Source organism: Varroa destructor, unplaced genomic scaffold (genome assembly GCF_002443255.2).
Source record: "Varroa destructor unplaced genomic scaffold, Vdes_3.0 BEIS01000002.1, whole genome shotgun sequence".
NCBI classification, from domain to species: domain Eukaryota; kingdom Metazoa; phylum Arthropoda; class Arachnida; order Mesostigmata; family Varroidae; genus Varroa; species Varroa destructor.
The window spans coordinates 23,470,283-23,494,444 of NW_019211455.1; the positions used below are offsets into that span (position 1 = coordinate 23,470,283).

The 24,162-nt window shown below is 41.0% G+C and overlaps 1 protein-coding gene and 1 long non-coding RNA gene across 4 annotated transcripts in view; both read right to left on the reverse strand.

Annotated features, from left to right (window-relative positions):
• Positions 1-7,738: 7,738 nt before the first annotated feature.
• On the reverse strand, positions 7,739-15,019 carry LOC147757542 (uncharacterized). Of its 3 annotated transcripts, XM_086979463.1 has the most exons (4): positions 13,964-15,019; positions 13,290-13,822; positions 12,856-12,981; positions 7,741-12,702 (listed from the first exon to the last, which is right to left on the reverse strand). In XM_086979463.1, exons 2-4 carry the CDS (start codon positions 13,353-13,355, stop codon positions 12,673-12,675), a joined length of 222 nt encoding a protein of 73 aa, XP_086835589.1. In that variant the 5' UTR covers positions 13,356-13,822; positions 13,964-15,019; the 3' UTR covers positions 7,741-12,672. The 3 variants fall into 3 exon arrangements, 2 of the variants coding, with proteins under 2 accessions (XP_086835588.1, XP_086835589.1); XM_086979462.1 differs by lacking the exon at positions 12,856-12,981 and having other exon boundaries at positions 7,739-10,896; positions 13,964-15,012; XR_015320534.1 differs by lacking the exon at positions 12,856-12,981 and having other exon boundaries at positions 7,742-12,702.
• A 99-nt stretch (positions 15,020-15,118) lies between these two features.
• LOC147757543 (uncharacterized) overlaps positions 15,119-24,162 on the reverse strand; it is a 34,923-nt gene continuing 25,879 nt past the window's right edge. Inside the window, exons 6-7 of the long non-coding RNA XR_015320537.1 lie at positions 16,724-17,721; positions 15,119-16,434 (exon numbers count right to left, since the gene is read on the reverse strand). This is a non-coding gene — a long non-coding RNA (uncharacterized LOC147757543). The remainder of the gene's footprint in view (positions 16,435-16,723; positions 17,722-24,162) is intronic.

The following is a 24,162-nucleotide window of genomic DNA, read 5'->3' on the forward strand; positions in this document are numbered from 1 at the left end:
GGGAGAGATCCTACAGGTGTTTTTATCAATTCAGTGATAGTATCTATTCCCTATCCTATTGGAACCGCTAAAATATGCTGACTATGGTTGTCACAACTTCAATACATCTAACCTTTCGGTATTTTCAGATAATAGTCTACCCTTCAGGGTATTCACATGACTAGATCTCGATTACTGACTTGGTCCGGCAATGTAAATGTTGTTAAATAGATCGCATATTCTCCACCTTAGCCTCTACCTACATTTTATGTTATTTTGATTTTCCTGAGTAGGTTTCGCCGCCAGGCCGCTTTTTCTTTATGTTGTCGGTTAAAGCTTTCTTTGCAGGATTTATGCCTCCATGAATCGGCCGTAATGCAGACTCTGCGCTCGGGTCTTCTAGACGACTTGCACACAAGCCAACAAGCTGTTTATTAAGGCTGATTATCCATCCAGTTGATCGATGTAACATGCCAGTGTGTGTTTTACACCGTGATCAGGCGATACGGTTATGCTTGAATGAAGCGAAAAGTAATTCCACAGCAACTGGAACGCCCTAAAATAAAGTTTTCAATCAAAGTAGTGTTAAAACGAGAACCGATGCCAGGAAGGCGACGTGTGAATCTAGCGGGAACTTGCTAAGTTCGAAACAGGCACGGCAAAGCCTGAAACCTCGGCGTTCCGTGAAAGCGAGATTTACGTATTGGCCTCTACAAACACAGAGGTAAGACGTTCAACAGAATACATTTGGTATTAGTTCACACGAATCGTCCAAGTGGATATATATAGACATTGTCATTAAAAAAGGTAATTGCACATCCTTAGAGAATCATACATATGGGCTTAAGTGAACTTAACTTAAGGCTATCATTGCAAGCAACTGCTTCTACAAAAAGGACCAAAAATATGTTCGTATCTTCTACTATTGGCTAAAACGGACCTTCTACAACTGGTTAATTTTGGAAAGAAGCTTGAATTGAAGTTACTATGCCATTATCATACGTACTATGATATGGGCCCGTAATGATTTTGTGCAGAGAAGTCAGTCATTCAACAAAACGCAGGTAAAAAAAAATTACTATTCTTGCGCGTACTATGAAGCGGATTTTTAAACGGCTTTGGTATCTACCAGTTCAATTTGTGTCGATGATAGAGAATGAACAATAACAGTAATACCGTACTCCAAAGTATAACTGGTTTTGGTATAAACAACTATTCATAGTGAAATCTCGATTATGTAAAACACTGACAATACCGTTTTGTTCGAAGGGTCCGCTGAACGTGTACAACGAGTGTGAAACTATACGTGTCATACTCGAAAGCCACTTGGTTTTTTTCAAATCCTCTATAAATTAACGTCGATAGCATACAATTTCATGTATGTCTACTTTCGTAACATCTAACTTCTACTTAGTTTAGCTTTGAAAATGTAGCTTCAGCTAGGGCGAACTGTTTCTGATCGTTCGGCAGAAGTTGAATAAATTAACAGAAAAGCAGACTGTTCCGTTGTGCAAAGATGTTGTCTATTGGGCTCAGCCATCGTTTACTTCTTCTGTACACACAGATCAGCTGGCGTAGCAAGGTCTCTTTTTCTATCGAACGCTCCGGGTACGAGTGGTTACAGAGAAGCCATTATTTCATATGATAGTGACAAAACACGTAGTTGCTTCCGTAGAAGGGTGCATTTCAAAGTATATAAGCTAATGGATAGTTCAGTCTTTTTGCGAATGAGGCACGTAGACCACTCGCAGAGTGGAACGTAGTCCTGCGTGCTATCACAATATCAGATTCTAATAAAATGATTTCGTAATTGTATAGCATCGTTGCGTAATTATGAGTTCAGTTAATCATCATTACACTGAATAACTTCACTAAAAAAAAACTTTGGGGTCAATGAAACTCTGCATAGCCTCCAAATAATTAATTGTTCAGACATAACTAGAAACTGTAAAGTTTTTGTTTATAATCAGCTGCAAATGTTTCGGGAACGTTTTTCAGGTAGACCGTAATTTTCCTTTTGTGTTAGTTGCGCCATCTTGGAACGAGCGCTTTTATTGTTATGGTCAATGCAATTTTCCTCATTTCAAGACAAAATTTTCGAATCAATAAATATCAAATACGTTTATTAGAATAATACATTTTTTTTACCATCTCACACAGCGAAGTGGTATACGTTTACGATACCTCGTCGCCCTCTTTGCCTTCCTTAATGACGTACAGCAGCTCTCGAACAATTTTCTGATGAATGTCGTGCCGCCGAAACGGGCCTACCTACACGTCGTTCTAATTGACACATCCCCCGAACGAAGTTAAGGGGGCGTCCGTTCAACTCTGCACTATTTAAAGCCTTTATTGACGTTACTTAGATTAGTCAAATAGATAAGGGCTATGGTGAAAACTTGTATAGAATCCGGCTGAACATCTCATAGTGATATGGAAGGTGGCTTGAAATTGTCATTACTTTTCGAGGTCGAGCACACGAAATGGATCAGATCGCAGGTACAACAATGATACCAGCTGCTCGACTAGATCTTTGTCTTTAGCTGAAATATAAAATGACACGAGTCATGTCCCAGTCTGCCGTAGCCATTTCGTAACTTTACTTAGCAATATTATTACTATTATACGTTACTAAGTCTGCGTGTCTGTCTGGCGCCCCAAGTCGTAATGGGGCTGCCTTGAAACGGTGCTCCTCCAAAAATATCTATAAGCTTGTCTGAGATTATTTCACAGCTCAGAATCTTTTGATACCTTCCCATCAGTAAACTGAATCATTAACGATGGATAGTTATAGTCTGTGGAAGAAGTACTATACTTTCCGTTTACTAGGACAGTGATCCGTTTAGGATCACTGTCCTAGTAAACGGAAAGCCAAGTAAACGGACTCGGCCAAAGCGATCCTATCAACGTTCGTTACGCGAGTTAGCATTGCGCGTGTATGTGTGCCAATCCCTTGTCACCATGATAACGTGCCGCATGAACTGCGCCTTCTAACGAAACCCTACGGAAAATGATTACACATGATTGGTAGCGTCACGTTTTCGACAGGCAAAAATCAGCTACACTTTGCCCTGCATAGGCTAAAAAGGCGCGTGCCTATTAAGTTCTGCCTGTTATTACCATCATGTATCGTACAACTCGTCCACACTCACAATGACAAACGGGTTTGTTATTATAGTAAATAGCACAAATTCAATGCAGTTGTTTGTAAGCTCGAAACGCTGACAAAATTCTGTCGGGTTTGCACGAAAGAAACACAGTGCCGCTCGATTATCGTCCAGCCTCGCCCGCGTTAACAATTTGTTTATGGGCTTCAATTTTCCTCAGCTTCGCCTTATCTGATTAAATTTCTACTAATACATAGAGATAATATAAGAGTAAATATGCAATTGCGGTGATTAACACATCGAGCCATCAGCATGGAGCGGACAACACGGCAGCGGAGTGCTAATTATACAACTGCCATAGATTGTTCCATAAACAACAGCCAAGCTTCATAGCGTAACACTAACTGCCCGTAACGAGAGAAGTGACTGCTGGCGATAGAAATGAAAAATCGAGTAGAAGTTTCATATATACGGTATTGGCTTGGACTTGTCTGTTCGGCGCTCTGTGCAACATCATTAGCAGATGCTTTGGCCTTCTCTCGATTTCTTGTTGGCCTTGCTTCGGACGATAATCGCTTACCAGATACTCGATACGTGATCACCATTACGGTCAGTGCTTCTGTTATAGGCTGATGCCAAAGCTTGGAGCAAATAACACGGGGGCACATTCTTTTACACGACCCCAACAAATGCACCTTGAAGTAGGGGCAACTACATTTAGGATGCCACACGGGGCCCTTTATTAAAGAAGACACTTACTGAGAGAAACTGGATTGAGCCTGAAAAGAGAAAGGACTTCCATGTGTAGCTTATTGCGGTGTCTCGGAGATCGAAGATGGTACTACAAGATTCATACGAAGTCACATTAATCACAGTGGCCGGAGTACTGCGTTTACTATGTAAGCTATATCGATTGCGCGCTAGTCCTCTGTTCGAACGTGAATCCAATTTAAGTTTACGGCTCTGTACACTAACTTGACGTACATTTGACTCGGCTGTCTCCCAAATCAGAACTGGTACTGAATACTCGTTTTTTGCTCAAATGGAACATTTACTTATTAGGGATCATAGCCTACGCAGCGTCACCAGAACATGACGCTCCATTATGATACTAATGGAACCGTCGAACCATGCCCTATCCGAACAAACAAAACGTATGGTATGAGTAAATGTGTATATACGTTAACTAGCTGCGTGTACTTCAAAGTGAGGTAAACGTCTGAATCGGTAAGGTGCAGGATGCCGTTGGCTGTTTTGGGTGCATAAGCGGGGTCTGCTTTTACCGTCCAAAACTGTCCGCTGTGTAACTGGGCGGCGCGCAAACTTGTTTTTTGTTGTTTGCTTTCTACCTTCGTCTGGATTCAGATCGCCGCGCTGTTTATTTCCAATCACTTCATCAATCAATCAATGCGATGCGATGCGTTGCGTTGCGTTGTAGAGGCATCTCGAACGTGTAATTTTAGCGTATTAGCGAATTAGCAAAGAGAAAAGGAAGATGCGCTTACATCATAACAACATGGCTTCGGCAGAAGGAAAACGACGATTCAACAACTGGAGCAAAAGCAGCAGATATGTAATAACAAGGGCAAATAGTGACGAATGTGATATGGCTGCCGCCTACTATCACTGTGGTAGTGCAGCTTCGCGGCAAAGCGACCGTATGTGAACGGTGATGGGTTGTCCTGCCCGAAACGGTAGCGTCTCATCGGATAGGGGGGCACGAACACATACACGAGCGAACGAAAACATACTATGTATATAATCACCGATCAGATTCGGCAGTCGACGCCGGCTCAAGAATTGTGGACTCTGTTCGTTAGTTTTCCCTGGCCCCCCCCCTGTCTTTTTTTTCTGGAAACCGGGCTCAAAAGCTTACTGAGGCTCAAGTTGACAACAATTCGCCAACAAACTCCTACACTGATGACCGTAACAGCGTTATACTACGCATAAGAATGACCATTTTTCAGATGAAAGGGACAGAGAGAGACCTCTCTCAAAGAGATTACCAACAGGTGAGCGCCGCACATTGCAGATGTAGACATCTTTTGAGCTCGTGCTCTGTGGGTGTCTGTATGCGTGTCTGAAAGCGTCCGTAAACGTCGTTGGAAAGAATACACGGCTGCGAAAATAACTATTTGTACTACTTTGCTATTATTACGCGGTGAAATATGTAAAGACGAGCGGCAAAACGAGGCCGTACGTTCACAGCGCTGCTCGCTGTTAGACGTTTGCTTTCAGCGGCTGACCGTTTCCTTAAAGACGGATGACGCGCAGACGATCAGCTTCAGAATATGACGGGCTTAAACAAATAGAAAAATACGCTTTGGAAAGAAAGAAGGACGAGAACGGATCGCTGAGCGAAGAAAACGGGTGTCATGTGCTAATGATTTCTCATTTATTTTACCATTTGAATGGAACACAGAGTGTTTTAAGTGAGCACGTGCTGGTCGCAGAAGTCTGAGCATACGTAATTACGTGTGAAGTATTTTACAGTGCCTATTGAAGCGGAGTGTCTTGTCAAGATTCGTAATTACGTCTGCAGGTTGAAATGAATAGATTTTTTCGTGAGGCTTTACGTTCAGTGCTAAAGCATCAAAGATACGCTTGTCGTCATCCAATAGTGGTGATAGATACAATCTGAAGAAGGAAAGACAGTTTGTACGAGAACTATTTGCTTAGGGTGTTACTAGATTATATTTCTGAGCGTCGGGGTTATATCGCAGCGAGAATCTGAATAGATACTTTGGTAACAGATTAAGCTCCATCCGACAGGGCGATAGGCAACAGCATCGACGGCACTTTTGAGATATTTCTACCCTAGCATTATATTGACATCCGCACGATTACTTTTAAATTTATCATTAATAGTTTCAACGGGACAATCGGACCGCAACCAGCTACAGATATCTTACTATTAAATGAATTTATAATTTTTCATAGCTGAAATTTTGTGAACTTCGATACATTCAACGGGCCGTTTGGTACCATAGTCGGAGGCTTTATTCTCGTTACTTTCACTGCGGCTAGCTTCCTGATCTCTCCCAGTGTAACACTGATGAGATCCGTTGAACAATTATTTGAGCTATTACTGATAACTACTGAAGCAGAACTTTTTGCCTGTTTACAACTTGTCTAACTACGCGCAGTACATGTAACCTACGCATCTGTCGCCACGCTCTTCCTCTTACACTTACGTAAGAAGCTTACTTAATAACGCGAAACGCTAGGAATCAACAAGCGAAGTATACTGAAGAACCATAAATGTCGTTATTAAGCATCATCGCATAACAATTATCTATTAACATTGTACTGTTGGTGTACGAAACATCTGTTTAGCGACGGTGTCAAAAGGTTTACCATACAGTATATATCGGTGCAGAACGGGTCCGCTCTCCTAGACGATTGTGGAGTGTGCTTCGGTCTGAATGCGCAAGAAAGCTTTCTAGCTAGGCAAAAAAAACTGTCAAAGTAAAGTGTGTGGCGATACGGGCGCCCCATGATATTTATACCTTACCCCTGCTATGTCTGCTGTGCACGGAAAACACTTAAGATTTTTATGTCTGTAGTACACCTCTGGTCACACGCCAAAGGTCGCACCGTCGGGCGGCATAAATTATCCAATCTTGACAAATACACTTTCAAACCTATAGGCCGATATACTTTACTCCACCGCCCTATTCAGAAAACACACATTTGCAGAGTGAAAGTTCAGATCGAGGAGAACGCCGACGTTTTCAAGCAGCTTAACTAGTGGATGGTGTTTTTTGAACTGATTACCTTTATAACATTAGCTATTTAGCGGTCATCATTTTTTTCTAATCACATTTAAGTGTGACGAAGTATGACTTGACTTGTATTTAGTAACATACAATTTCATATGTAGTTATTATGAATCATGAGAACAATTTAGAAAAAGATGTAACATCTTTCACTCAATGCCGGTGTGTCGTTGTCGCGTACCGCTATTTTGGTATCGCCCGATACGTGGGACGTACACAGAAATATACTAGTAGTATACAATTGCATCATGAATGTCCAGCTGCACCCAGGCCGCTACTGAAAGTATTGAAATACCTCAAGATTCAACGCGTCTGCTCAGACTGTTTCAGATATTGCGCAGGTCGTCATCGATTGAAAGAGACAAGCTGATCACTTGACTGAGGAAAATTAAACAAAAGTCAATAATACTAATCTTCCTGTTGATCCCTTTGTGTACACCGATTTTCTGGGCGGCAACTAATGATCCGGGGATTAATTCGCACCTGTCACTCTCTGCCAGCAGTTGCCCTAGCATTCTTATAGGTACAAATTAGTTAAACATTGTTAAGTTAAATATTGCGTGAGAAAATGAATAAGGAACTAGGTGGTGTTACGCATTAAAGCGACCAATGAAGCCCCTTTTGCATCGGGGATATACTTTATAGGCTTCGTAAGAGGTTCAGTTCAAAAAATGATCTGTAGTATAAAGTGTAGGGTAAAGTCATGCGGAGAATGTTTTCAAAATTACAAATTATACTCTGTCCACTGTGTTAACAGGTAAACAGCTAACCGCCCCAGCAAAAGTAAGAACATTTTGTGATGCTTTCGGACAAAGGGATACGAATAAAATAATCGAAAATTAACACGTAAATTATAAGGAAAAAGCATCGTTTTGGTTAAGACATGCTGAGTCCTTTGTATGGTCTAACGCACAACGAATACGTTGAACTCCAGCCAACGGTCAGCAACTGTATAAAGTGGTTAAGATTGTACAGATATGCTTTTTATAGGTTGCAGTGTCCATAAAAACGACAATAATTAAAAAAAGAAGTCTGCCCTACGGATATACCCAAGAAGCCCTATATTTTGTAGCCTAGATACGGAACACTGCCAGCTGCAGTAGATAGGCGAATATGTACAAAAGCACTTAGGAGGGTCATATCTGTGCGAAGCCGATGATTCAAGATGTGACTCTCTGAGATGCAAGCGCTGAAGTAACAAGAGCCTTGATGAAATAAAGGAAAAGAATAAAAAGAACAATCGTTCGTCTGTAACTAACAACGGTAATTGTTATCGCTTGCTGAGGGTTGACATAGGAAGAACCACCGAACATAGAACTAAATACCTATGATGTATAACGATCTTCTTCGAATGGCTTGATTCGTATTTGTATGGTGGAGTTTGGGGCACATAATAGTTTAGGTTCAAATACGGTCGTCAAGAATATTGTGTTCGACGGTTAGAGCAAGGTACGCCTGGTGGCTTAAGTGGTGTACCTTACGTATACAACGATTAAGAATCATCGTCTCCAAAAAGCGTATAGGGATAGCGTTCGCACTCGGCGTTAAGCTGAGTGCGGTCGGTGGTCGGCTCTATCCGACACTTTTTACCGCTATCGCTGTTGCTAACGCTACTAGTTGTTGTTTTGACGATTCGTCACTAGTTTTATTGCACCTGTTGTTGTGCGATCGTTTTTGATGAAGCTCCAACGTACGTCGCAAAAACGTCAGAGCTATTGATATGAGTGAATGTGTTCTTAATTTACGTAACTATCCTCGCGTACTTCGTATCTGATTTTTTGTAACCATTTTATCACATGGCCGTCAACAAGTATGAACGATCGTCTGCTAACGTTCATTGCGTTTTCTGAAACTATCTAATTTCTGCCATGTACCAGAAATATTTTTCTATTATTTTGACTGATCCCGCTAAAAAGCGTCTATGATCGTTGTTTGGTTCGGTGAGATGACTTTGAAAAGTCAACGACCCCCTAGCCTGCGTTGTGCATTTTAATATCAGATCACTTAGGTACATTATCGCCTATTTGTGCCCACTTACTTTAGGCCACGATGACGCTCTGTATTCTGTGTACTTACTGACCGTTTGAAATTTACGTATCGTCTAACTTTAACTTGGGCTGTATTATACATACAGTTCTGTTCATTTAACTTGAGTTTACTTTTTTAAACTTGCTAGCGTGCACGTGCGCACGCGATTATTTCCTATGATACATTGGCTTCGGTAACGCACTTAAACACATGTATGTCTCATGAGAATATGGTAAACAGAGCAAATAGTTATATTAAATTCGAATAAATTTCACAGTGGTAAAAATCATTAGTCAAGGTACACATCCCATTGGAGGCAAAAAGATAATTCTGCATTTACCTGCCAAAAGCAATTGCAATCGTTTTTTATTATATTTTCCATCACTAACTGAGAAGAAAACCATGTTGTTGTTAACTAAAAAACGTATGCACGAATATCTTCGCACTGCGTTTTTCTAATTAATAAATAAAACCAAATGTCTACCTAGGTAATGTACCGACACAATTTCTGTTAATAGAAAAGATTATATATAAGTATAGACTGTGTTGCTGGTAAACTTCAATCAGGTGAAGGAAAGTTAAAAATCAATTTTTGTACGCTACGTTATGCGGCCAGTATTTTTAATACTTTCAAATGGGCTTGTAGTTTAAAAACGCGCGTTATCGCTCCCTTTGAATGATTTGTCTTGAAGTTAGGGCTCCCTTGAGATCCTTCATAGGTTTAACTAGTAATTCATTCTTCTAGAAGTTCCATACACTGCACGCGGTTGGAACGTTGGAGTCGAGCCGATCTTCTGACGACGCTGACTGTTGAAACCATAGTGCAATACATTGACACAGATAGGAACAAGGAAAGCGAAACCATTGGAACTACCTAAATCGTTATACAAATCCTACGAAGAAGAACGCGTTGTCTGCAGATGTTTCCCAGTAATAATAATACAATATGGGTTCCCCAATAGTATCTGTTTGTTAAGCAGTAAGCTAGCACGGTTCCCTCATCGTGCCTATCTCTCTAGCTACTATGTACTGTCAGTTTCCGTTACTCTATCGAGAGCAAGGCACCTTTACCACTGCCCAGGCCACCAGTCGTAACTCCGCCATTATCATCGTCGTCGCTCTCATCGGCTGCTTTCTCTACAGCCACTACGCAGAGCAAGCTACCGCTGCTGCATCATCAAACCCACCGTGCACTACGTATTTTTCGCGACATGTGCATTTCTGTATTGTGCGTGCGGGCAGCGGTCTGCGAGAAACGACACGCGTCTTGTCTCTATTTTATTATCTACCTGTCGCCTCATTATCTCGTGCGGCGTTTGGGCAGTGTAGCTAGCTGCACTACACGAATCCCTCTGCGGTCCCTCTTAACGGATTCTTCCACCCCTTTCCGCCCCTTGCCCGCGCCCGTTCTTGTCCGTCGTCACTCGACTTGCCTGTTGACGTTGTCATCGACGTCCTCTACCCTGACCGTTTTGGTTGCTCGCATGCTCTAGGTAGCTTCGTAGGACAGACTGAGCGAGCGAGCGAGCGAGCGATCGATTGATCAATTGCGTTTCTAAGATGACCTTGGCCGAACTAGAAACCTAGCGGCAAAAAGCATCGGGTTCTATCGAACCCTGGTCGCTTAAACTGACCTGTCGCTGTTGCCGCCGGGTCATAGTACTAAACTGTGACGAAAGAGCGAACGAAATTCTAAAAGCGCAGTGATGATAATGCGGCTGATGGTGGTGTTCATGCCGATGACTTGATGATGTAGCTAACGTGCATACGACACTTTTCGAGACTATTGAACGAGATATTGGTGCGGCACGCTCGTCGCGTTTTTCCTCCTTTCTGTCAGTCTGGGCGTCCGCGATTTTCGAAAGGCGTATACACGTAGAGATTTTGCGATTTCGGTTGTCGGCTGACAGTCGCCAACTCATTAATCCGGTTAAAGCTGTTAGTCGATAAGTGCCAATGCAACCATTGTAAGCGCCATTTTTTATCAATTCGTCTAAATTGAGCTGCAATCAAATAAAAACTCATATACACTTTATCTGAACCAACAGTTTTGAAATAAACAAGTGGCCCAGCTCTATCTTGGCTGGAGAGCACTAAATAAAAAAAAACTTGACACTTTTGACAGATAAAAAGAAGTAGGAGGGTAGGACAATGGTGGCTTTCCTAAAAAGACGACAAATATATGTATTAAGTATAAGCGCTTGTAACTTGAACCTCGCATACAATATTTAAATTGGATAAAAAAAGCACCCAACAAATGGTACTCGTCAGACATAATTGATTCAAGAGGGTCAACCTAAATCGAACCCCCTATAGTTGAAGCCGAGCCGGTTTCACTCGATGAAAACATACGTCAACAACACCCATCTTAAGGTTCACACTGTGCTCAAGTTTTCCTAAAAAAAATAGTTGTCATTTTTTGAACGGAAGTTATACGGTAGGCACGTGGTCAACGGTTTCATGGCCCTCAAATTAATGAGAGTTTGTTCAGCATAAACAACTTCTTTTACTTTGTCCTTTCGACTGATTACTGATCGACTACAGAAGTTGGTATTGCCTAAAACTGCCCCATCCAGAGGGCAGAGGTTCAATTTCTTGCTCATTTTTTTGCTTTTGGGTTCTGCTAATGTATGATGCTGCATCTAGGCTATTTATCGTTGACTTTGTAATCAAGATCCTACTCTTTTATTTTATCCTCACGGCGATTTTCTCTCAAAAGTGGTCTTTTCTATTTTCCTGGGATGCCCATTTTTGAAATTTAATGAAGAACTATTTTAAACACGCATCTCGTTCGTCGTGGCTTCGTTTGGCCTAGTTTTTGTGCTTTTCTTTTTTAGCTTTTCTTTGATACCAAAACACAATAAATCGTCAGAGGAACAGCACAGCGGTTACGAACACTCCGCAGCCGATGGTGGGGACTAACCAATTTTTTTAATTTAACCTTTCACGTATTCTTTTTCTATTGAAGAAAATAAATTTACAAAATATAGTTCTCCAAGTCAGTGCGGCTTGGAGTAAAATTTGTTTCATGCTAGTAGGTGCACTTTTTTCCTATGTTTTTTGTTTACAAATGCAACTCATTATTAAAAGGTCTATTCGCTGAAAAAGTAAGAGAGAATAGGTTCACACAAGCTAACGTCGAAACTTCCAGCTTATACTGGTTCCATCTGTATAAAGCCTCTTACTATGCAATGTCGTCAGATCCGCTTTAAATATTAGCCTCACATATTGATTGCGCTTTGCTAATATCATATAAAAATTCTTATAAATACCATATAAAAAAAGAAATTTCGAGTCGATTTTATGTAGGCAGTGTAACTGATAGGTTATTTGGGATATATAGTGTAGCTGTTTAAAAGTATAATAATCTACTTGATTAATAAATTTTCAAATACAAGATCCCGGCAACCAAACTGAAACTGTATGCCCCCTAGTTCGAAACTTTGACGATACCGCTTATTCCATCCCACAGATTTCCTTCAAATATCGTCAGGAACGCAGCTCAACCAGTAACCGTCCAAAATAGTCATGTAACTGAGGCTAAAGTCCGCCTGTTTTTTGCAAACAATATAAATTTTTTGTCCTTTTTATCGTAGGTGCCTTTGAGTGAGTTAAGATATGACTATCTTCTAGATTAGGTCACCCTTTGATTAAACGATTTGCGTTTATCATGATGGTGTAACTCAATACACTTCGTTGTAAACTTCGATGGCACTGTGTTTCGAAATGATCGCGGAATAACGTTGGCGGAAATGACGTTTCGCTGCGTTAACACGTCATCAAGTCCAACGGTTATCAGATATACTTGCCTGTAATAAGACGAATAGTCTAAAATAGAGGAGCGATACATTTTTGTGTATGCTGATATATTCACAAATGCATACGAAATAATTATTGTATGTCTATAAATCTCAGAGAAAGTAAAGTAGTAATCAACTGATTTTTGCGATCACGAGTCTGACAGTGTTTGGCGATGGCCGATCTAGACTTCCTTCAGGGTTGCAATTACTGATCTGATAAGTTATGTTGAACTCGTTAGCAAGAGCGGTTCTGGAAGGTCTTTGCCGACAACGTCCAAAGATATCCAACTAGAAATCAGGACGAGATCAATGACTCGCATGAACATTAAAGTTATAGATTAGGTAAATTATCATATATGCTTGTTTGTTTGTCGCAATAAGACTGGTTTGTTCCACCCTAAGCATCGGCGATCGACCGAAAGCTTCCTCGTCAGATGCACTTAGAGATATCAATCGATCAATGAAATATCTGCCTGTATCTCTATCAGCGGCTTTACGTTCTCCTAAACCATACGTAACACAAGTAAAGATCTCTTCAAGGATATTGGAGGATGATCGGGAGAAACAGGTCACAATTGAATCATTTTTATACTTACTTCCACGTTACTTCCAACTTGGAACACAGCCAACCGTTGCTGTTCCAGTTCTCGCACTTTCATCATACATCAATGGGCACTTCGGTTCATTCTTCCACTAGCTTGCTATGCTACTCTTGAAAGGATGCGAAATAGATAGGCTGTTAAAAAGTGGAACAGGCCGTTGCGTCCTCTATCCATATCTGTTGAAGAGAAGCTGTTTTGCCAAGCCTGCCATAGCGGCTTCTTGAAGGCCAAATACCAATTGCTACTAGATGCTAGCACTCGTTACCGAGAGTAACAACAACGGTAGCATTTACAAGCGAAGGCTCTAGGTCGCGCATGGCATTTTCCGCATCGGGTATGTGATTACGGGTCAGACATCTAGCCCTCCCGTGGCCGCTGGTTTGATATCTATCGCTGACAGTAGTAGCAGCTCTTAGCAACAGCTGCGTGGTGAATTTCCAACCAGCCTAAACCAGACGCGAAAAACGAGAGAGAGTGAGCCAACCAACAACCCCGTCTTTGTCGTCGTCATTGACGCTGCCGGCTTGCTGACAAAAAGAAAAAAAAACTCAAGATGTTAGCTGTTGTTTATTGCCGGTCAGCGTGACACCCAAGAGCGCGTCATAGAGAAGAATAGATTTTGGGTAACAATATAAGAACTGCAATAGTAGAGCAACAATGTTACTAACGGCGCCGTCTCGTAATGCCACGCCGCCAGCCTCCGGCGCTGAACTGATGCGCGACAGTAACCCGTTCGTCCAGTCGTGCCTATGTTCGTACATCGAATCCAAGGGTGAATAAGCAGATTACAGCCGACGTTGTTAAATCGGCAGTTCTACCCTTTTTGGGTCCGCATGTCCATCGTAAAGAGGGGGACGCACGACGCGATGTTCGAAGGCATAATAATACGATGGTGCCGCTCAGGCATACACGCTACGTATCACACGCAGATGGCTTCCACGACCAGTATTACTGCTGTTGCTGAAGATCACAAAAAAGAGGGAAGGAGGGACAATTACTGCTTGGGCCACAAAATGTGCCAATTGGATTCGTAGCGTAAATGCATGATAACTATGCTCTACTCGAAAATGACTTTATCGACCGTGAGTAAAACCGGGCTGGGCCGAAAAGGATCAGTTGGGAATTTTTTTGCTCAAAGGTCGCAAACAAAATGTGCCTGGATAATGTCGATTCAATTCAATTCGGTGGCAAATCTTGACAAATGAACAATTATTGGCCAACAATAGACTTGTTGTCGATTTCATAGCAAATATTTTAGATAAATGAAAAATAATTTAAAAAAGTAAGCAGGTCTAACGTTGATGTTTCGATTTCGTTTACCATCATTATTATTATCCGAAAATGTTTTTAACTATAGTAGTCATTGTTTTTTTTATTAAGATTTATTAATGTACGGTTTGACCAGTCTAGCGCAGCTATTTCGTCGCCCATTTCTATCGTCGTCACCGTAGCACTATTGGATAATTTATTCTAACATGGAGGACAGATTCATCACCCGGTCCGTTGTATCTAAATCTAGTACAAATGAGGCAGCATAAAAAAAGATTTAAATAAAAGAATAGTCACTACTTTCAATACAAGCCTAAGTGAACAAAATCGTACTATGTCTAAAAAAAGACTACACAACAGCGCAATAGGCACTATTGCGCTGTTGTGTAGTAACAAGTATGTTGAATAAAAGCATCATAAAGAGATGCATAGAAAAACATTTATATTTCCTTTCACCTCAGTTTGAAATTTTTTCTTATGGAGTTAAGACCTCGTGGCGCCATCTGTCGGCCACCAACGTCAACCAATGAACTTGGAATGCAACAGCCAGAATGTCCTAAAAGCGAAGCACTGGGAGAGTTGGGAAAGTAGCACAATTTTGTGACGAAATGTTTTTCGTTCGTTATCGCTATAACTTTTAAAGAAATTATCGCGCTGTTGCAGCTACTTGAGTTTGCTTCTATAAAAGAACTGGAAAATCACACACATGATAAATAAATGGACTGCACAAAGTTTATGGTTCAAGCACTTTTAGTTTACTCGTTGGAGCCTTTCTGGTTGTTGAAAGTCACCAGGCAGCCGACGCAATCTTCTTTTTCCCAACTCAAACATGACGAGAAGGCTGAAAATACATGAATTTATTACAGTAAAGCGAGAATTCCCCTTGTGTTATTTGGTTTCTAATTAATGTATGTGCATGCAACTTTTAGAGTATCGCAACATCTGAAAAATACGTTGGAAAAAATTTAAGCTTGAGTTATTTCAGTTTTTATTTACATTTCCTTTTGTTTCATGTTGCTTCAATTTTATTTTACTATTATAATAACATTACATTATAATAGAACATTTGTTTTGTTAAAGATAGAAAATAAAATGAAGGTGGCACTTGGTGGGCTTGGTCCAGTCAGGATGCTTTTGTTTTTCTCCAAAAAACCTACAAATTTGAAAAAATTTTTCCCAACAAAGAAATGAAGAAAGTGTACATACCCGCAATACTTGTTAACAGAAAGACGCTAACATATACGAATAAAAAAGAACTAACGATTTGGCGAAGACGCGGATGGGAATCATACATTATCATCATACATATAGAAATAACATTTCCTGACTGTCTAAAGTTTGCATGATTAGTATTAAGTACATACTTTTAATGTGTATTAACTCGATTCTTTGTACACGGATTCATGCAGATAAGCTTCATATTGCTCAAAAAGAGAAATCTGTTATAGTGACGATACTTATCCGTTTTGGTACGTACGCTACCGATTCACCTGACATGGGTTTGTCGTACATAATCAATACCCCGACACTACCATTAGCCCCATTAGTCCTATGGGGCCGCCGAAAGCAGAGAGTTTGATCCACGAGGATTTGACTATACAGAAACCGGAAGGACGAAAACGCTAACGAAATGGTCTGGTGACACCAAGCTGACGATAGGTAGGAACGCCATTCTAGAACTTAGTGTTCTCTGATCTCTAAAGGATTGCAGGCAAAAAGCGCGTGACGAAGACTTCTGGAACTCCGGCCTGTTAGATCTATCCTTATAGACACTCTACTTGGTGAATGGTTTTAGCACTCACGATGCCAACCGTTCTGACTGAGCTATCCGGTGCACAAGACTGGCAGGTCTGGTTCTGTTGCGGGTTCCCTGAAAACACCACGCATATTCGTACTGAGTGTCGATTGGCCGTTATCCTTGAGCATCATATGAGAAACCTGCTTCCGTTTGTTGTGCCGAATAAATATTCCCTTGATTGTAAGTGCAATATATCCGCAGTGGCACGTACCGACGTCACTAAAAGAATTGCTTTAAAGATATAGAACTACATTATAATAGCAGACTTTAGATAGCACTGCAACCGCAAGACACTGCAGGAAAATTTGCGACAGTTTCACAAGAGAGTTAGAGCGAAAACGGCAAACGAATCGCGACTTACTTCAATGAGGTATGGCATGGTTACTGTGAACGGTGTCGCTGCCAGCGCAGCCTCCGTGGGGGAACCCGAATCCGTGTTGAACCTGAAGTCGGCGTTCCCTATATCTGTAAACGCTCCGTCGGCTACCAAGCTCTATCACAGTACCCGAGCGAAAATTTTCGTGTGAGTAATTTTAATCAACGTTATCGACATCAAGAAAAATGGGTTTTATCTAGAATTGAGTGCTCGACCAGGCTTGTTTCTTAGAAGCAGAAAGTGAACGAGCAAACTTCTCAAATAAGCACCGTTGCCTCGTTAGTTAACAATACAACACGGTCCTTTTTCAAAATCTGGATGTTCGGTAAGTTACAGAAAGGAACATCTTCTTCTTTGACGTTCCGAGAAACATCGGCTGGTTCAGGTATTCAACCGTATTTACAACTCAAAAATCCATGTATGGACCATAAAGTCGAGCGATAATAATCGATTTTTTTCCTCCTTCCCGGCTAATTTATTACAAAAAAAAAGCGGTATGAATGCTGGCAGCAGAAGAAACACGAAAGCGAGGAAAAAGTGTAAAAAGGCAAAAAGCTGGTAACAAAAAATGAATTAAGTTCGTATTTGAGCATAACGATGTATTTATATGCGAACATACGTGTCTGGCGCATATAATGATAACATTTGCTTATTCTATAGGCCATCAACGAAATGTGTAAGTACATATCACAAGTACATACAGGCAATCACATTGTCTTTTTTTGACTAAATAAAACGTTCTGTACTAAACTACGGTATAGCCTAAAATAGTAGTAAAGTAAAATAAAGTAGTATCTTAAAATTGTTACAACTTTCGACTATAACGTTTTTCTATTTTGCCAAAGACTTCATATCTATGTATAATGATGGCCTTCATTCTTCATTCAGAGGACGGTGCTGCATTCGACCGTAGCGCAAATGATCACCGATTGATGATTAGGAGAGCAGATTACTCATTGATCACATCCAAGTGTCGTCATCACCTGTAAAGTAGTAAAGCTTTATCTGCACCATATAGTTGCCACAAGTAACTGATTTTGTTTCTCTTTGAAATTTTTTATCTAACGATATTTAACTTTTGTATATGTTTTGGTTATACAAGCTTGGCTAGCACCTACCAAAGTAAACCGAAGAGCAGATACCGTTTGATAGATATAATCCGACATTAGTTTTTTGCAGTGATTTATCGGTTTATGACCTCGAACAGAATTTACTTTTCGACAAACCGGTTCGAGACCAAATTGTCATATGTATATAAAAATGATGTCGACATAGAGCACAGTAGGAGACTTCTACGAAAGATCGCCTAAGCAAAATGATCGAGTGGTCCTTATCTCTCTCTCTCTCTCTCTCTCTCTCTCTCTCTCTCTATATATATATACGTATACGTATATATACACACATATATATATGTGTGTGTGAAACTCTCCGATTTTTTATCATTAGCACTATTCTATATTCCAATTTTCTCTTCTTCTGAATCATCGAAAGCAAGCCGCAGGTAGGGGTGAAGTCATTTGCATTGCTCATAGTTGTTACTTCTGTCTACTTATGACTGCAGTAGAATATGGCGTTTCCAGATAAAATCTACGCTGTCACTCGGACTGACAATATATGATGGTGCTGTCCGATTTTGTTTATGTATACGGTAAGTCTCACTAGCATAGCGCAGAGGAAGCCGCTCTCAGCACGAGAGGGGCGCTGCCGGGTTCATAAGAGCAGGGTTGATAATAGCAAGGGGACAGTTTTAACATAAATGTGAGAATACACAGCTTTGCATACATAGTTGCCGATTGGCAACAACATAGCCCTACCTATCGACCGATCTGTCTGTCTGTCTATGTCGTCATTTTAACCGCTAGTGAACGAAGAGCCGAGAAAAGTCGGATTATTCGAAATGCGGTTCGAATTCATGCTTAGCAACAGCGTAAGACGGCATAAGATCGCGCCCTCAACTCCTTCGAACTTCGATGAGAGTGTGCCCGAAGTTGTTATCCATAGCAGAGCAGCCTGTGTTCATTATATGCGCGCGGTTTCTCACCGAGTTCACAGTTATAGGCGGCGGAGTTTGAGCATCTATTAAGGACTGAATTTAACCCGCCTTTTTCGTTACTCATGAAGCGACTTACCGTAACGTACGATTTATCGAGAAGCTACCATCGCGAAGTGGCTCAAGCGACATCAGCCGGATATTATATAAATGAATACTACGACTGTCATCGTTGTGGTGGCAGTATGTGCAATTGTGGGCATCTTCATTTGGTGTATTTTTCGATATTTGAAAGCAAAAAAAGCACAAGCGCTGCATGATATCTACTCTACAGGAAATGGTGAGCATGAACGTACACGGTTTTTACGGCACTTGACATTCAGCCGAATGGTCGAATTTCGAGTGCCTATGAGTGAACATGGCCTAGCAATGCTTGTGTCGTGTGTGTAGTGCCTATTTTGAGTTCAGTTAGCGCTAAGTTGATTAGTTTAGCCCCTAGGTGCTAATTAACACGGTCACAGACGACATATACACGATACAATTATCACGAAATTAATGAATTCGTTCATTTCTACGAAGCTCGCTTCATTAAACGGTTTTTCTGAAATGCATCTACATGATGCCAAAAAAGGAAGAGACATAATAAGGAAAAGCTACCTCCTTAGGAAACACCTTTTAGAAAAAATACTCTCGTCTTCAACCTGGTGCTTCCAAGCTTTCTTGAAGGTAACTAGGACTACTGCAAGCCTGGACGCTGGAGCCTATCTTGACACTGCTTTATATGTCCCCCTAGGCCTTTTAATTGAAGCGTTGCGTAAAAAATAACTGCAACGCTAAGCTGTGAAGCAACATAGGCAAACGAAGAAATGACGAGTTTCTAAATATTCTATCGAAATAAAGAACTGCAGAAAGAATCTGTTTCTGTTGTGGTGTAATTTCAGGTTTGGAAATGTATTCAATGTACAGTATGCGCATCTCCCGAGTCACAGACGCCTAATGGGGTCAATAAAATCGATACGTTGCTATGAGGTAGAAACCCAGGCACAAAGCAATATGTATTTAGCAAATTATGCTCACCATCCCTTACCAGGATCATTTCCAGTAGAAAAAATTTGTACGCCTACCGTTGTCTTTCGACCTTTACCGTACCAATGCATGTACGTTAGAAGAAAAGCCCAAATGTAATAGCATAAAAGATTTCTTTGTTTGTTTCACACAATGCAACCTGAACAGATCCTCTTGTTGATCCTCAAATTGATGCGCTATATACAGAGTGTATCTAACCATACGAACATATTGTTTCTTCGAAAAGTCATAAAATAAACTTGACTCTCTGACGGTCTTGACTATGTCTGTACTTTTTTTTTTTATTCAAATGCGAGCTCGATATCGTTATTGCTCGCGATGGTCCCAATTGAAGAACATCCGAGACATTTTTGCCTTTTGACTTCACGTAAAGAGTGCCGCCAGTGAACGCAATCGCTCGAAAATTTTTGAGTGGTCTTCTCTGTTTAATTCAATCACTTGCTATATATATATATATCGTTCACGAACGATGATGCTAGACCTAAGCCGCCAATACAGCTCGGCAGTAACGGCAATAGAACAAAAGGAAAGCATCATCAACAAGTACTATATGTAATAAGCTGGCATAGTTTATACAGGTTTGTGGTGATGCCGCTTTATCGAATTCAACGTCTAGATATTTACATTTCTCAAAGCTATTTTATTTCTCGTAAGATTTTCTATCGGTAATTCACGTATAGTACTGATCAACACCGTTACTGAAAGGGAGCAGTACTACGAAAGGTGGCGAACACGGATACCTACATACGGTATAATAGCCATCTTTACGATAGTTTTTGCCCATGGTGGGAACGCTAATTTCGAACGCAAAATGCGTGCGAAATTTATTTGGCTAGGCGGTAAAAAGAAGCAGAAATGGGAGGGGCCTACGGCACAATACAGTTATGGTAAGTTAAGTCGAACGACAACGACAGAAAACTTAAAAAAGACAACGTAATAGTAAGTAGGCCTTCCCATATGAGGACTTGTTTCTTGAGAATATTGAGTCGACATTTCTGCTCTTTTTCACTATGGAAAACGGACAGCAAAAAGCCTTGAAGGATGACAGGACTTCCTTCAAGGCAAAATGTAAAAGTCGTCGCATAACGGCTCTTCGAGAGAAGGATAAATACAAATTGCGAATGTCGGAGAGTTCTTCAATCGATAGATGGTTTAGTAAATAGCACTGAAGACTAACGATATCTGATGCAAGAAAGTACTGGGTTAGCTTCAGGAAAACACCACACACTAAATGGTTTTCCAGAAAAAAAGCTGCTTATTTACAATAGCTTGTAGCTTAGTTGGGAAGTGAGCAATCAGTTGTTGAGCTCTGTCTGATCGTTTCTCATCCACGTTTTGTTTCATTGATGATTCCATGATCCATTAGCGTACGCTGTTGAAGATTCACCTAGTACCGCTAGTAAACCATCGACATGGCAACGTACGACAGAATTCGCCGATCAGTATAGGCGCACACCGCTAAAAAGGCAATACGGTCATATTATCATTATGAAATAGAGATGTGCGCCTACCTAATTGGTCAGAAGTGGCAGATCGTAGATCCTGGACAAATCACAGGCAAACCTCTATCACCATGCAATGATCCTACGTCCAGTTTACAAACAATTTCAAAAAAATGCAAAAAGGAGATTATTGATTCAATCTTCCGTAGGCACGATTGACCCTGCGGTTGAACAGTTTGATACGAAGCATATAGAAGATAGTGTATTCGGAAAGGTTGCTAGAATGACAAACTGAGGCACGCTCTATGTTGACGATTAGGTTTCGGCTGATTTTCTTTTTACAGAGTCAGGCTCACTGAAGAGCGACGCGCCGGAACAAGAAACGACTAAGGACGAGCATAAATCCGCTAATGAATCGATGGCCGAACCTGCTGCGAAGGTCGCAGCTAATCTACATAGATATGGAGATGATGGCGAAAGCTCATTAGTAGAAGCTACCACTGACGATACAATTAACAAAAAACCTGGCCCACATGGTAAAGATATACCATTCAGCGAATTTTTGAAACCTGGTCTCCCTCAGCGGAGCAGAGTAGGCAAGACAGAAAGAAAAAAAAAGAGTGAAGTTTGGCTTAAATTTCGAGAGGGTCAATCGAATACCGAAACCAAAGACAAATTAGGACAACGCAAACGTGAAAAAGATGCGCTAACTCATGGTAAGCTCACGGATATAACGATGGCCGAGCCAGGAACCATGCACTGATACGCAGGCAAAGTGCTACAGGTGACCTGGCCATGGTAATCACACTAACAAGGCTGACAAAATCATGTCAGCATTCAACTGTATCATACAAAATGGATTCATTGAGTGTGGGAAGGGATTGGTTATGGTACACAAACGAGCAAACCACACACTGAATTCACCAGATAAACTTGTAGCGACCAGCGTATGCAGAAAGCGGATTAACTAATCATAGAAATCAGTGTTATTTATGTCCTTATTCGATTTCCACCCATCGATGCAAGTGTAGGGACGAAACACCCATAAGGGCTAAAGTTTTGACATGTACGCAAAACACATAGAGATCTTAATGTAGCTTTACCATTTTTTCGTTCACGCAATCTTCCGTCTAATACGTTAGACACCGCACCGGTATGTAAATGTAGGTATACCTTAAAAGTACGCATATATATTTACAAACTGCATCAGTAATATATCACATCAATTAAAAAAATAAATGTAAAAAGCATGCATTGTTTATCTTATGAACATTACAATGTAATTTTATAAATTTACTAGTAGGGGGCAATGTTGACTTCCCAATGTATTGGCAATAGGAAACCTTATTTCGAACCTGTATGTTAACTTATTACAGTAACTAACTTAGGCCAAGTGTATTTCGTTGTTAACAAATCTTTTAAAGAATAACAATAAACTTGAGAAATTCTTGAAGAGTTTAATTAAGAACAATTGACTTTTATAGTATATATATCTGTTGAACGTTTTCGCTCTTCCCTGTGACTAGATCGGTTTGTTCTTGGTTAGTTATTGCTAACTACCTATTTATTATTTCAACGAATACTGATCCACACAGGGTTGGACCCTTGTTTTTTGCAGCTCCTTCATTGAGAACTTAAGTATCGACATACATCTATTTCGAAACGTAGAAATGCGTTTCTCAACTCTGCCAGAAGCACAAGACCCATTAGAATTGTTGAACGATCCCTTTAAGACGCGTCTATAATATTTAACGGTGTCCCACTTGGCGCACGGGTTCGTGGCCGTCTTCGGCCAGTTGCAATCGAACGAACTCAGGAAGCGGTTGGGTATACTTCACAACATCGTCTATTGCAACTTGCAATCACGTTTAGGCGCATTTGGAGGAAAAAAGGCTCATTTATTCTTCAGTTAGCCAGTCCAGTCAAAGACCCGATTTATCCCGCCCAGCAGCATCTCTACATTCGGTTATATTCACACAGTGGCCGCAAGTCTACGTTTTCTGTGCGCCTTGCCCAAAGACATAAATGTTATTTAACATGAGTCCACGATTGTGCTTCTAACCAAAGATGAAATCGGACGAAAGTCGATGTGGTGGCCACCGAAGCCATTGGTCGCTGTAGGAGTAGTTGCGCTGCCGCTTGCCGCGACCGTTCCCTTTGGTTCCCTTCATCACTCGCTCACAGGCCACGCTTCGCGCGCTAACTAAGAACACAGGGGTAAAGAAACAGGGGCACCGGCGGTTCCCGGAAGCCAAACCGTGAACGGTGGAATATTGCAAGTCGTAGAACGGGGTGATGTAGCAGTTGAGCAGAGTATCGAATGAACTAAAGAAGAAAACGGGCAGGCAGGCAGTCGGGAGGGCAGGCAGATGAATGAATGGAAAAACGAGTTACGAGCGAACAAGGAGTCTGTCTAGACTATCTTTTCAGTGACTCAATAATACGACATTTGCTTTGTAGCCGTCTGCCGGCTGTACGAGCAACGAGAGTGACGTTTATTGGCAGAAAAATAATTTACCTGATTTGTCACTGAACGAACGAGGCGCCATCGAGCTTTATGGTTCAAGTTCCAATCCGAGTCACGTTAGAGCTCCCTTAATATATATATATATTAGTGGAGCTGTGTTCCTGTATCAAAGAACATACGTCATTCTAACATGGGCAAGTGGGCGCTGCGTACTCGTCTCTCGTAATAATACGATTTTCGACATGGCGTCATTTTTCGTAAATTCACGAGAACAATTGGATATATGGAGATATTTGGATAAGTTTGAAGCACGAGCATCGAGTAAAGATACTACTCTCTGATGCCAATTAAACCGAGTCTTTGACAATGGCAAGAAATGCTAGCGCTACAAGCGGCCATAAGGCTATCACTGTTTCCCGATAACTGCTACAGTTATTGA